Source organism: Choloepus didactylus, chromosome 9, assembly GCF_015220235.1.
Source record: "Choloepus didactylus isolate mChoDid1 chromosome 9, mChoDid1.pri, whole genome shotgun sequence".
NCBI classification, from domain to species: Eukaryota; Metazoa; Chordata; class Mammalia; order Pilosa; family Megalonychidae; genus Choloepus; species Choloepus didactylus.
In genome coordinates, this window is record NC_051315.1 from 95,304,063 (window position 1) to 95,317,779 (window position 13,717).

Genomic DNA, 13,717 nt, shown 5'->3' on the forward strand with positions numbered 1-13,717 from the left:
ATAGGGGGGAGGGCAGCGAGTTCACCTGTCGAGATGGCTCAGTTAGAGAGAGAGAGGGCCACATCTAAGCAACAAAGAGGTACTCAGGGGGAGACTCTTAGGCACAATTGTATGCAAGTTTAGACTCTCCTTTGCAGTAATGAGCTTCATAAGGGCAAGTCCCATGATCAGGGCTCAGCACATCAAACCGCCAGTCCCAATGTTTGTGACATCAACACCAGTCCAGGTGAGGATGTCCAACACATCCACACCTTCCCCCAGATCCTCCGGGCTGGGGAGGGGGAGGCTGTAAATATATTTTTTATTATCTGCCCAAATTACTCTCGTATGTGTCACTATTTCACTCCAGCCTTTACTAACCTACCGTATCTCACTTCCTATTCAAAGTTCCATGCAATTGTGGTGTTTGAACAAATCGACTGTAGAGTTGTACCATTTAGAAAATTTAGATCCTGTACCAAATAGGTATCTCTTCCCTTGGTCTCATATGGAAGTTGAAGTTTTAAAACACAGTCAGTTTCAACCTTTACCCTTTGGCCTGGCTTGCCCAGGTCTTAACCAAACCTGCTTTATTCGTATCACTAATTGAAGTCTGGGCTCTTTTTCAGCTTTTATTTTTTTTTAACAGTGGCTGTATGCACTAATACTGACATTCATATCTGCCAAGCTCTAGCTCTGAGTTTCAGGTGTCTCAGAGATATGCATTGTTCCAGAGACCAATCAGGTTATACGCTAGGGAATCAGCATATCAAAGTTTAGAGATAGGCATTACAATTCAGGGATAGAGTTAACTGCTGTAAGAGCTTACAACCTAGGGACTATTACAATAATTATGTCCACGTTAGGCTATGTTCTAAGATTCAATTCTGAGTTTACACATTGTAGTTAATCCATATTGGTGAGGCATTAAAGTGTTTGCCTTTATTTCTGGTGTACTTCACTCAAATACTGTGTACAGGGTCCATTCACCTCGTTGTGTTTCTCACAGCTTCACTCCTTGTAGTTGCTCAATGTTCCACTGTATGTGTACACCACAGTACACCATTCCATTCTTCAGTCAATGTACCCTTAGGTCATCTGTACCCTTTGCAAATCATGATTACTACCTCCATGAACACCAGTTTGCAAATGTTCATTCATGTCTCTGCTCTCAGATCTTCAAATGACATACCCCATAATGAGGTTGCAGGACCTTTTGGTCCCCACATACTTAACTGTTTGTGGAACAACCACACTGACCTTCAGAAAGGCTACACCATTCTACCTGCTCATCAACAGGTAGATAGGTACATCCCTCTCATCATGTTTTCTCCAACACTTTTACTCCTATATATTTTCCTACAATTTTATAGAATTATATTCACATATCATACATTTATTCACATACCCTACAGTAAAAAAAATTTTTTTACTGTATTTTTAAAAAAACTTTTTATATAGTTAATTTTTTAAAAAAGAATTAATTAAAAAAAAAAAAAAAAAAACAATGAAAAGAATATGCAGAGCCCCCTTGAGGAGCTGGTGGAGAATTCAGGGGTGTTGGGCTTCCCCACCTCAATGATTGCTGATGTGCTCACAGACATAGGGCACTGGTGGTTTGATGGACTGAGCCCTCTACCACAGGACTTGCCCTTGGGAAGACTGTTGCTGCAAAGGAGAGGCTAGGCCTGCCTGTAATTGTGCCTAAGAGCCTCTTCCTGAATGCCTCTTTGTGCTCAGATGTGGCCCTCTCTCTCTCTAGCTAAACCAACTTGGCAGGTGAAATCACTGCCCTCCTCCCTATGTGGGATCTGACACCCAGGGGAGTGAATCTCCCTGGCAACGTGGAATATAACTCCCGGGGAGGAATCTAGACTTGACATCGTGGGATGGAGAACATCGTCTTGACCAAAAGAGGGATGTGAAAGGAAATGAAATAAGTTCCAGTGGCAGAGAGATTCCAAAAGGAGCCAAGAGGTCACTCTGGTGGGCACTCTTCTGCTCAATATAGACAACCCTTTCTAGATTCTAATGAATTGGGATAGCTAGCGGTAAATACTTGAAACTGTCAAACTACAACCAGAACCCATGAATCTTGAAGATGATTGTATAAAAATGTAGCTTATGAGGAGTGACAATGTGATTGGGAAAGCCATATGGACCACACTCCCCCTTGTCCAGTGTATGGATGGATGAGTAGAAAAATGGGGGCAAAAAAAAGGCACCCAGTGTTCTTTTTTACTTTAATTGTTCTTTTTCACTTTAATTTTTATTCTTATTATTTTTGTGTGTGTGGTAATGAAAATGTTCAAAAATTAGTTTTGGTGATAAATGCACAACTATATAATGGTACTCTGAACAATTGAATGTGTGCTTTGTATGACTGCATGGTATGTAACTATATAATAAAAATGAATTTAAAAAAAAGCTATATAGTTAAACAATCATTTTCAAGAATCAAGGCTACTGGTTTACAGTTAACAGTTTCAGGTATTTCCTTCTAGCTATTCCAATATACTAAAAACTACAAAGGGATAGCTATATAATGCAAAAGAATAACCTCCAGAATGACTTCTCGACTCTATCTGAAATCTTTCAGCCACTAAAACTCTTCATTTTGTTTCATTTCTCTTCCCTCTTTTGGTCCAAGAAGGCTTTCTCAATCCCACAATGCCAGGTCCAGGCTCATCACCAGGGGTCATGACCCATGTTGCCAGGGAGACTTACACCCCTGGGAGTCACATCCCACTCAGGGGTAAGGGCAACGAGTCCACCTGCAGAGTAGGCGGAGAGAGACCATGTCTGAGTTGCTTGTGCTTTTAATGAAGTCTCAGAATCCATTGCCTCATTATAGGGTCTTGAAGATATTTCCCTATGTTTTCTTCTAAGAATTAATAGTTTTAGCTCTTATATTTGTGACATTGATGCATTATGAATTAATTTTCATATGTGGTATGAGGTGAGGGTCCACTTTCATTCTTTTGCCTGTGACTATCCAGTTGTCCCAGAACCATTTATTGAAAAGACTGTTCTTTCATCATTGAATGGACTTGACACCCTTGTCAAAGATCAGTTGGCTATACAACACATCCCAAAGTAATTTGGGCAGAGAATAAAAATATATATTTAGGGCCCCCCTGAGGAGCTGGGGGAGGATGTGTAGGTGTGGGACTTCCTCACCTGGAGTGTTGCTGATGTTCTCACAAACACTGGGGACTGACGGCTTGACATGCTGAGCCCTCTGTCTTGGGGCTTGCCCCTATGAAGCTTGTTACTGCAAAGGAGAGGCTAAACCTGTGTATAGTTGTGCCTAAGAGTCTCCCCTTGAGTGCCTCTTTGTTGCTCAGATGTGGCCCTCCCTCTCTCTAACTAAGCCACCTTAGCAGGTGATCTCACTGCCCTCCCCCCTATGTGGGACCTGACTCCCAGGGGTGTAAATCTCCCTGGCAATGCAGGATATGACTCTCGTGGGTGAATCTGGACCTGGCATCGTGGGATTAAGAACATCTTTTTGACCAAAAGGGAGATGTGAAATGAAATGAAATAAAGCTTCAGTGGCTGAGAGATTGCATTTTAAGTTTTAATGTATTGGAATAGCTAGAAGTAAATACCTGAAACTACCAAACTCCAACCCAGTAGCCTTGACTCTTGAAGATGATTGTATAACAATGTAGATTACAAGGGGTGACAGTGTGATTGTGAAAGCCTTGTGGATCGCACTCCCTTTATCCAGTGTATGGATGGATGAGACAAAAAATAGAGACAAAAATTAAATGCAAAATAGGGTGGGATGGGGGGATGGTTTGGGTGTTCTTTTTTATTTTTATTTTTTATTGTTATTCTGATTCTTTCTGGTATAAGGAAAATGTTCAAAGTAGATTGGGGTGATGAATGCACAACTCTATGATGGTAGTGTGAACAGTTGATTGTTCACCATGTTTGATATTATGGTATGTGAATATATCTCAATAAAACTGAATTTAAAAAAATCAGTTGGCTGTAGACGTGTGTCTTTATCCCATGTGTGTGATGTCCTATCCTATCTATTCCATTGATCTGTATGTCTGTCCTTTTGCCAGTACCACAATGTTTTGATTACTTTACCTTTGTAATAAGTTTTGAAATCAAGAATTATACTCCTACAACTTTGTTCTTTTCCAAGATGGTTTTGTCAATTTAGGGTCCCTTTCCCTTCCATGTGAATTTGATGATTAGCTTTTCCATTTCTGCAAAGAAAGCTATTGTAATTTTAATTGGGTTTGCATTGCATCTGTAAATAGATATGAGCAGTAGTGATATCTTAATGATATTAAATCTTCCAACTCATGAGCATAGAATATCTTTATATTTATTTAGGTCTCCTTTAATTTTTCTGAGTAATGATTTGTAATTTTACATGTACAAGTCCTGTATGTCCTTGGTTAAGTTTATCCCTAGATATTTAATTCTTTTAGTTGCTATTATAAATGGAATTGTTTTCTTTATTTCCTTTACAGGTTGTTCATTACTGGTGTATAGAAACAACACTGATTTTTGTGTATTGATCTTGTACCCCACCACATAACTGAATTCATATATTAGCTCTAGGAGATTTCTTCTACGCACTCCTAGATTTTGTATATATAGGATCATATATCTGTGAACAGGGATAGTTTTACTTCTTACATTACAATTTGGATGCCTTTTATTTCTTTTGCTAATTTCTAATTTCTCTGGCTAGCACTTCCAGTGCAATATTGAATAGCAGTAATGAAAGCAGGCAACTTGTGTTGTACCTCATCTTAGGGGTACACTTTCAGTCTCTCATTGTTGAGTATGATATTAGCTGTGGTTTTATATGCCGTTTATCATATTGAGGAACTTTTCTTCTATTCCTAGTATTCTAGTGTTTTTATCAAGAAAAGGTGCTAGGCCCTACCCCAATCAAGATGGCAGAGTGAGAAGCTTAAGGCTCCATTCCCCATAGAAGCTTTGAGTAACCAGCAGGAAGTGGCAGCAGCATCTTTCTCAAAGTTCCAGAAAACTGTAAAAGGACTGCAGTAACAGGGCAAGTGCCAAATCAAGACAATGACTATGTAAAAGCAGTAGGATCTTGTGGCACCCTGGCTTGCCTCTCCCTCATTCCTCATTGGCTTGGCACAGAGCTGGCCATGCATCCAGTTCATATCCTTTGTCCCAATACCAGAGGAAGCACAGTAACTCGTATACCTACAGGTAGCATATATGTCTCACCCAGTCTGTCTCATGATTACCTGAGAGACTCACCTTCCCAAAAGTTGTCCTGTGTGTAGAAGGTGGCTCACTGAACTCTGCTACGTAGTGCTGTGGGAAAGCAGTTAAGTGGCTGCCTGGCACAAGGGATTTCTGGCTGTAGGACATACAGTGTACTGCCCTCAACTGGGAGGTTCTGTTCCCTAAGGAAGAGACCATTCAGAACTGTGTTAATGGGGAATTCCCCGGGCCATGTGCACACACCTAAGACAAGATGCATGTGTAGAAAAGACCAGGGAATCTCCTACACTTTGTACTGGAGCTATTCTCTAAATTCATTGTATGGATAAGCTCTGAAGGAGAGCACTCCCACAGGTCAATCTGCAGACTGGAGAAGGTGTTTTCTCTTTTTCTTTTGTCTTTTATTTTGTTAACTCCTGCCCTTTAAGGAAAGCTCTTTTGTACAAGCAACAAACACTCAGAGTTAAATTCCAGCAATAATGCATTAAAATACTAAAATGTCCTGGTTTCAACAAAAAATTACAAAACATACAAGAAACAGGACGCAATAGCCAAGGCAAAAGAGAAGCATAAAGCATTAGAAACCATCATTGAAGAGGATCAGACCTGGGACATTCCAGGCAAACATTTTTAAAATGTTCCTAAATATGCTCCAAGAGCTTAAGGAAAACATGAACAAAGAAGCAAATGCAATAGAAAAACAAGAGATGAACACAAAGGAAATATCAGTGATGAGATGGAAATTATGAAAAGAAACCGAACAGAGCTGAAGTCCACAGTAATGGAAATATGAAATTCCCTATTGGGAGTTGGCAGAAGAAAGAAGTTGTGAACTTTAAGATAAAGACAATTGAAATCATCCATTCTAGGGAGCAGAAGGAAGAAAGAATGAAGAAAAGTGAAGAGAACATGAGGTACCTATGGGCCATCATCAAGCATACTATATAGGCATTGTGGGAGTCCCAGAAGAGAAGAAAGAGATAAGAGAGCAGAGAGAATAGCCAAAGAAATAAAGACAGAAAACTTTCATTTAGCGTCACATTATCTTTAGTATTTCTTTCCTTCTGCTTACTTTGGGTTTAGTTTGCTCTTTTTTCTAGTTCATCCAGGTGTGAGGTAAGTTTACTCTTTTGAGATCTTTCTTCTTTTTTAAGGTAAGCATTTACAGCTAAAATTTCCCTGTGAACACTGCCTTTGCTGTATCCCTTAAGTTTTGGTACATTGCATTTTCATTTTAATTTATCTCAAGATATTTCCTACTTTCTTGTGATTTTTTTCTTTGACCCATTGGTTGTTTAATAGTATATTCTTTAATTTTCACATATTTGTGAATTTTCCAGATCTTCCTCTGTTACTGATTTCTAGCTTTATTCCACTGTGGTTGGAGAATATGCTTGGGATGATTTCAATCTTCTCAATTAAATTGAGGCTTTTTTGTGACTTAATGTATGATCTGTCCTAGAGAGTGATCCTTGTACACCTGAGAAGAACGTGCTCTCTTGCAGATGAAGTGTTCTATATATATCTATCTATATCTATCATTCTATCTATCTATCTATCTATCTATATCTGTTTATAGTATTGTTCAAGTCCTCTATTTTCCTGTTGCTCTTCTGCCTAGATTTCTGTCCATTGTGAAAGTTTTGTATGGAAGTCACTTTTTATTAATAAAGACCCATCTATTTCTCCCTTCAGTTTTGTCAATGATGCTTTCATTTATGTTGGTGCTCTGTTGTTAGGTGTATATATGTTTATAATTGCAATATCGTCTTGATGAATTTACCCGTGTATTAACACATAGGGTCCTTCTTTGTCCCTTTTTACAGTTTTTGTCTTAAAGTTTGTCTAGTATCAGTATAGCCATCCTTGTTCTCTATGGTTACTGTTTACATGGACAATTTTTTCATCCTTTAGCTTACAACCTACTTGTTTCTTTGAATAAAAGGTGAGTCTCACAAACACCTTATAGTTATATCTTGCCTCTTCATTCATTTTGTTAGTCTGGGCCTTTTGACTGGAGAGTTTAACCCATTTATGTTAATTTCCGCTTTGGTTTTGTAATCTTATGCATTTGTTTTGTTCGATTCTTCCATTACTGCCTATTTTTGTATTCAGTTACTCTTTTTTTATTGAATCCTCTAGAATTCCTTTTCATTTCCTTTTATGTATATTTTTCCAGTATATTCTGTGTGATTACCATAGAGTTGAAACTTAGCATACTAAATCTGTAACAATATGGTTTGATACCAACTTTACTTAAAAATCTCATACACAAACTCTGTTCCAATACTCCTCTGTCCCTCACCTTTATTTGTTCTGTTAACAAATTACACAAAATATATTGTGAGTCCAAATCTAATTACATCTTTAGACACTGTGTGCCCAAATTTATAAGACTTTCCTAGTCTCTCCAGACTGACCTGTGCACGTGCTTTCTTTCAGAGCTTATCCATACTATTTTAGAGAATTGTTCCAGGCAGGAGTGTAGGGGCCTTCCTGATCCTTTCTGCACATGCCTCTTATGTAGGGCATGCTGTATGGCCTTAAGAATTCCCCCCGTTTGCAAGGTTCCAATGTCCCTCTTCCCTAAAAACAGTTTCCTCACAATTGAGGGCTCTGTACTGTATGCCCTACAGCTAGCAACCTTTGCCCCAAGATGCCACCAATTTGACTGCTTTCCCACAGCATTCTATAGGAGAATTCTGTTTGCTGCCTTCTACACATTAGACAAGTTCTGGGATGGTGAGGTTTGCAAACAGGTGTCCTGGTTCAGGCCCCTCGGAGATATTGGGACCAGACATACATGCTCCTATGTGCACAAGCCTTTCTCTGCTCCCTCCAGAACCAAGTTCAGGAAACCCACACCAGGAGCCTGGACTGGCTCTGTGCCCAGCTGAAGAGAAGGTGGGGAGGGGACAGCCATGGCACCACAAGATCCTACCACTTTTAAGTTGCGTTCTTCTCGCTTCAGTGCTCACACTGTCTTGCAGAACTTTAACTGTTTTCTTTGAGCTTTGTAAAAGCTGTTTTCTGGCCAGTTCTTGCTGGTTGTTCAAAGCTTCTGTCTCACTGAGTCTTTCTTTTGCCAGCTCCAATCTGTTGTGAGCCCCTCTAGGGAATTGTTCATTCTATTACCATGGTCTTCCTCTCTTTTTAGTTCCTTTTTATGATTTCTTTCCCTTTGTTGATTCTCTCCTTTTGTTCATTTATCAATTTCCTTTAGTTCTTTTCTGTGTTGTCCTTAACTCTTTGAGCATATTTAGGGCAATTTTTTTAGAAGTTATTTTCTGGTATGCCTAAGGTATTATCCTCCTTGTTCGTGGTTTCTAAGGCTTTATCCTGCTATTTTGCGTGGATCATCATTTCCTGCTTTTTTCCATGCCTGGTATTTTTTTGATTTTTTTTTTTTCTTTTGCACACAGGCTTTTGGTATTTTATGTGTTATCTCTGGAACTTAGTTACAGAGGTGTGTGTTCTTTAAGCTTGTGTACAACTAGTGATACAACAGATTTCCTTGGATGCCAGGAGTTATCAAAAAAAAAAAATAGTGAAGAAAATACTTTTCCTATTATTTGCAGATTGGTCTATGTCAAGTGCCTAGCAATGAGTTTAAAGAACATCTTGGAGTTAAAGTAATGGTGTCCTCTCCAGTCTTTTGTCAGCATGATACAAATGTCCCCTTTATCCCTAGGAAATAGGGTTTCCTCCTCCATCTTAGGGCTACACTGTTTGTCCCACAGCCAGCAAACCTTCGCCCCTGGCAGTTGCAATTTGACCATTCCTCTATAGCATTATAGCTGTCCAGTGTTCTAGCCATTTATATTCATGGAATGTTCTGGGACAGCAAGCTTATGAGTTTCCTGATTCTGTTCTTCATGTTTCTACCAGACAGATTGCCAAGACCTGTATGCCCCATAGTATGTGCACAAGGGTTACTCTACTCCCTCCAGAACTGGGGCCAGGGACAGCATTTCTGAATAAAACAAGTTTGTTTTGCATATGAATGTGATTTCAACTCTGGACCTGTTTAAATGTTCATTTTTTTTCTATTTTCAAACATTTAGCTCTACAGATTCTGACTTTTTCTAACCTATTCTAGACATGCCAAATCCTAGCAAAATTAATTGCTTTTTTAATGTTCAAGCACTGTAAAAATAAAGCTGCAAGCAAAATCTTTCTAAACACAGATATCCTGACTTCATGTCATCAATGGACTCAAGCAATTCTGTAGCAAATAAATCCTTTGAAAGATCTCCAAAAAAATAAAAATACAAAACATTAGGTATTACTTGGGAAGAAAACTTTATATGTGGAGAAATAACTTCTTGTCCATCAGCCCACAAGTACTTTTTGTTTTTACCTGTTCTGTGCCCAGCATCTACATTAGGTGCCATGGAAAGGAGGGAGACCAAAAAAGGTATAAGATTTTACTTATCATAGGGAGCTTAATTACTGTTGAGATGGATCAGGAAACAGAACATGATATATGCATATAGCATGATATTTGTGTATTAGTTAACTATTCTAGGCATTAAGAGAAGGCGTATATCCATGCAAACTCATAGCAACTTTATTTGGATGCTGAGTTTAGATTGAGTTCGGGTAGGTAGAAAATTAGAGGAAAGATGCTGTAGGTTAGGAGGACAACATGAAGATATGTTCCTTAGAGGAGGAAGGGACATTGAGAAGGTAAACTTCATAGGACAATAAATTTTGCATTTGAAGTAATAGAAAGTAAGACTAGGAAAATAAGTTAGAATCATATGGAATGCCTTGAATGCTGCCAAGATATTTGTACTTGGTTAAAGAGTAGGCAGATTCTTCAACAGAGGAGTACAAATATAAATAATTAATGTGGCATTGATGTACCAAGTGGATTTAAGTAATCAAGACAGGAGGTATTATCTAATTCAGACATGAGGTGATTACAGCCCCCAGGAAAATGGAGAATATGAGGCAAATCCAGAAAAATGAAAGTTTAAATCTGTAATATTCAGATATTTTTATTGATCACAATTATTGTTAATTTGTTAAGTATTATGGAAACTAAGAATATGGCATATCTTTAACATAATCCTCTGAATATTTTCTAGATTATGGATTGAATTTTTTCTAAATTTAAATGCTTATAGTAATACAATAATTTTGGTTGATAAATTTGATTTTGTTGAGATTATATAATAAATTCTTCTTTATCTTATAAAAAGGATTTACATTAAAAAGGTACAGAAGTTTCCTGAATATAGAGTTCCTACAGATCCCAAAATTGACAAGAAAATAATCAGAATGGAGCAGGAGAAAGCCTTTAACACGCTAAAGAAGAACTTGGTAGATGCTGGTGGTGTTCTTAGGTATGATATTTATGTAGTTTTTTCATTGTACAAATTAATTAGCTCCATTTGCAAGAATTTTCTTTGTAAATGAGAGAAATTACAATTATGTTTTCCAAATATTTCACTAAGAAATGGTATTGTAAGCTAGCTGTCTCACATTATTAGTCCCCTAGATATTAAAATGATTTGCTACTATATAAGCCATTGAATTTATCAGCCAAATATGTTGTATTCTGACCAAAGAATTCTATATTTCTTATGGAAGATATTTCCTCAAAATGGCATATGTACTTCACAACATATTTTATACATATTTAGTACTTCGTGTTTGATACTTATTAGGAGCAGAATTTACAGCCACCTGGATATTTTTTATACCACCTTTGATTACTTATGGCAGCCAGAAATTAATTCTGAATCCTAAAAATAAAATTCTGTTTTATACCTTTTGTGCTTCAGGTTTTAAATTTGAAGGAATATTACCTTTTTTTCTTACTTTCCTTTATGTGTCAGTTCAGGGAAAGAATTTGCTATTGTATTATGGGATTAAGTGTTTGGAATATAGCTTTTGTGTGAACTTTGAGAATACTTATTGGTATCTGAAAAATGGAGTCAATTATTGGATCCTTCAGTTTGGAGAACATTGCGATAATTTTTAAGTAGGCTCCATATCATGCAGTATCAGTCATTGCAAACATTTTGTACAAAAATATCAATTAAACAGTATCTTACCAGATCAGTTCATTTTTCTAGGATCTCTTTTTTGCACTACTGCACTAGAGACCTGCATTCACCTTTTAGTTAACTTCTCTTATATACTGGGCCAAGGATCTGGGAGTGCTGTGAAGACTTTATTGAGCTCCTGTGAGAGAAGAATCTCCCACATAGCTCACTCTTGACAGGCTCTGAATTATATCTACTCTTTGGTTGGAAGGATGATAGCTGCAACACAGAAATGTAATTTGGGACAAAATGGTAGATAAATGGGAAATTACACAGTTCAAAAGATGATTTGCAATATTGTCTCTTTATCTTGTAAAATTTACTTATTAAGAAGTTTAAAATACCATTTTCATATATATGTAAATCCCTAAATGCCCCCTCCCCCCCCAATTTTAGGGCCATTTTGAAAGTCTGTAAAGGTTTACAAAGATATTTATTTAATTAGGTATAAAGCTGATCTCAGAAGAGTTAGAAAGAGAACTTAAAAACTTTCAGTATGGTATAATCATGTATAATTTTTTCTTAAAATATTATGCATTCTGTCAATGAATATTAACATAACTAATTATGATTCTTGCCTTTGTCTAATAATAAATCTTTAATTATTTTCTTATCAGGTGGTATGTACAGTTACCTACACAGCAGGCTCATCAGTATCACGAATTAGAGACTACCTGCCTCACTTCTTCATCTTCCCCTTTTCCTATGTCTTCTCTTGAAGAAGAGGAAAATGCAGTTAGAGATGAGAACTGTGCATTACCCTCACGTCTGCATCCTCAAGTAGCACATAAGATTCGAGAATTAGTGTCACAGGGAATAGAACAAGTGTATGCAGTAAGGAAACAGCTAAGGTATAGTAGAAACAAATTGTTCTTTTATATTTTTGTTTGTTGGTTAAATAATACACTTAACATAATAACATTTTCAGGATATATGCTATGAAAATAGATAGGAATATGGTTTATTAATTTGTTAAAATAATCCTATTTATGAACTGACCATTTTCTAGTAGATCTTGGCAAGACATAGTATAATATGGCTTATGATGAGCCTAATTACTCATTTAAGATATTTCATATTTAAGTTTAGTAAATTAGACTAAATCTAAATGACATATACAGTGAACTATATAATGAACACATTTACAGAAAAAAAACCTTTGTAAAACCAAAGATTTTAAAAACCTAGGCCAGTATTATTTATTTCAAGCTATTTGAAAATGCAATTAAACTTTATTACAACAAAAGAATTTGGATAGTGCTTTGTTTAATGAAGTCTGATTTATAGCACTCTGGTCTAATTTACTGAAACTCAGTATGTAATAAATTATTATTACTATTGTTATATGTGTGCCAGGTATTGTAAGTGCTTTATATTGCATGATCTCATTTAATCTTACAAGAGCTCTATGAAGTTAGTATCTTTATCCCCATTCTACAGATGAGAAAATGGAGACTCAGAGTGGTTAAATAACTGACTTAAGAGGCAGAGGCAGAACTGAACTCTAGGTCTAACTCTACAGCCTGTGTTCTTCGCCATGATTGCTGGTACTTAACTGACCTTGTTCCTACTGGTTATTATGTTGTCTGATCTGAACAACAAAATGAGTACTTCCTAGAATTATTTCTTAAGTAATACATGACTTTTCTATTTACCAACTTTCTTAAACCATTTTTATTTATTTTGTTGGTAAATTGTTAGAACAGAGCCAAAATTTGGTAAAACCATCTACTGTTTCCTAAACTTGGACCTTAAGAACGGTTTTAATAAAGCTCTTTCATTTTATTTAGAAAGCCTGTATATGTTGAACTTTATAATTTCCTTTATGTATTTATTTTTTCAGCAATTATGTAGCAATGTTGCCTGCTATTCCTATCTTTTCTTTTCTCTACTTGTAAAATTTAAGTATATCTGTCACATAATATTAATTGGTGCTTTTTGTAAGTAGTATAACGTGATGTTTACGCATATAACCTGTTTATAGGTCTAAACTCTCTTACTTACTAGGTAGGTATATGACTTTGGGCAAATTATTTAACTTCTGTAGTCAGCAGACCCCCCTCATCTGTAAAATGGGAATGATAATTGTACCTGCCTCACAGGATTATAGTAAGGATTAAAGGAGATAATTGGTATGAAGTGCTCAGTACAGTGCCTGACACAGTAAGCATTCAAGAAAATTATTATACTTAAACTGAAAATAATAGTTCTTTTCAATTAAATTCATAAAAATGTCAAAGCTTACTCAAAGATATACAGATTTTTAATCAATAAAAATATTCTATTTCTTTAATCTGCATGATTTCTACTATTTAGTATATGGAAAAATTTAATTGCTTATTGAATTATAAACCATACTTTACAGAAGTTTATGCTAAAAGAGAATCTCTCTTTTCTAAAAGTGTACTGCTAAATTCATAGAGACAGAAACTAGATTACATGTTACAAGG

General features: G+C 36.5%; 1 protein-coding gene across 20 annotated transcripts in view; it reads left to right on the plus strand.

Annotated features, from left to right (window-relative positions):
• CARF (calcium responsive transcription factor) overlaps window positions 1-13,717 on the plus strand; it is a 150,864-nt gene that overhangs the window by 44,388 nt on the left and 92,759 nt on the right. For all 20 annotated transcript variants that reach the window (XR_005218750.1, XR_005218745.1, XR_005218748.1 and 17 more), the window contains 2 exons: window positions 10,419-10,562; window positions 11,885-12,118. Coding sequence is in view for 9 of the 20 variants with exons in the window: in XM_037849081.1 (XP_037705009.1) it covers window positions 10,419-10,562; window positions 11,885-12,118 (378 nt within the window). In the remaining 11 variants the exon portion in view is untranslated. The remainder of the gene's footprint in view (window positions 1-10,418; window positions 10,563-11,884; window positions 12,119-13,717) is intronic.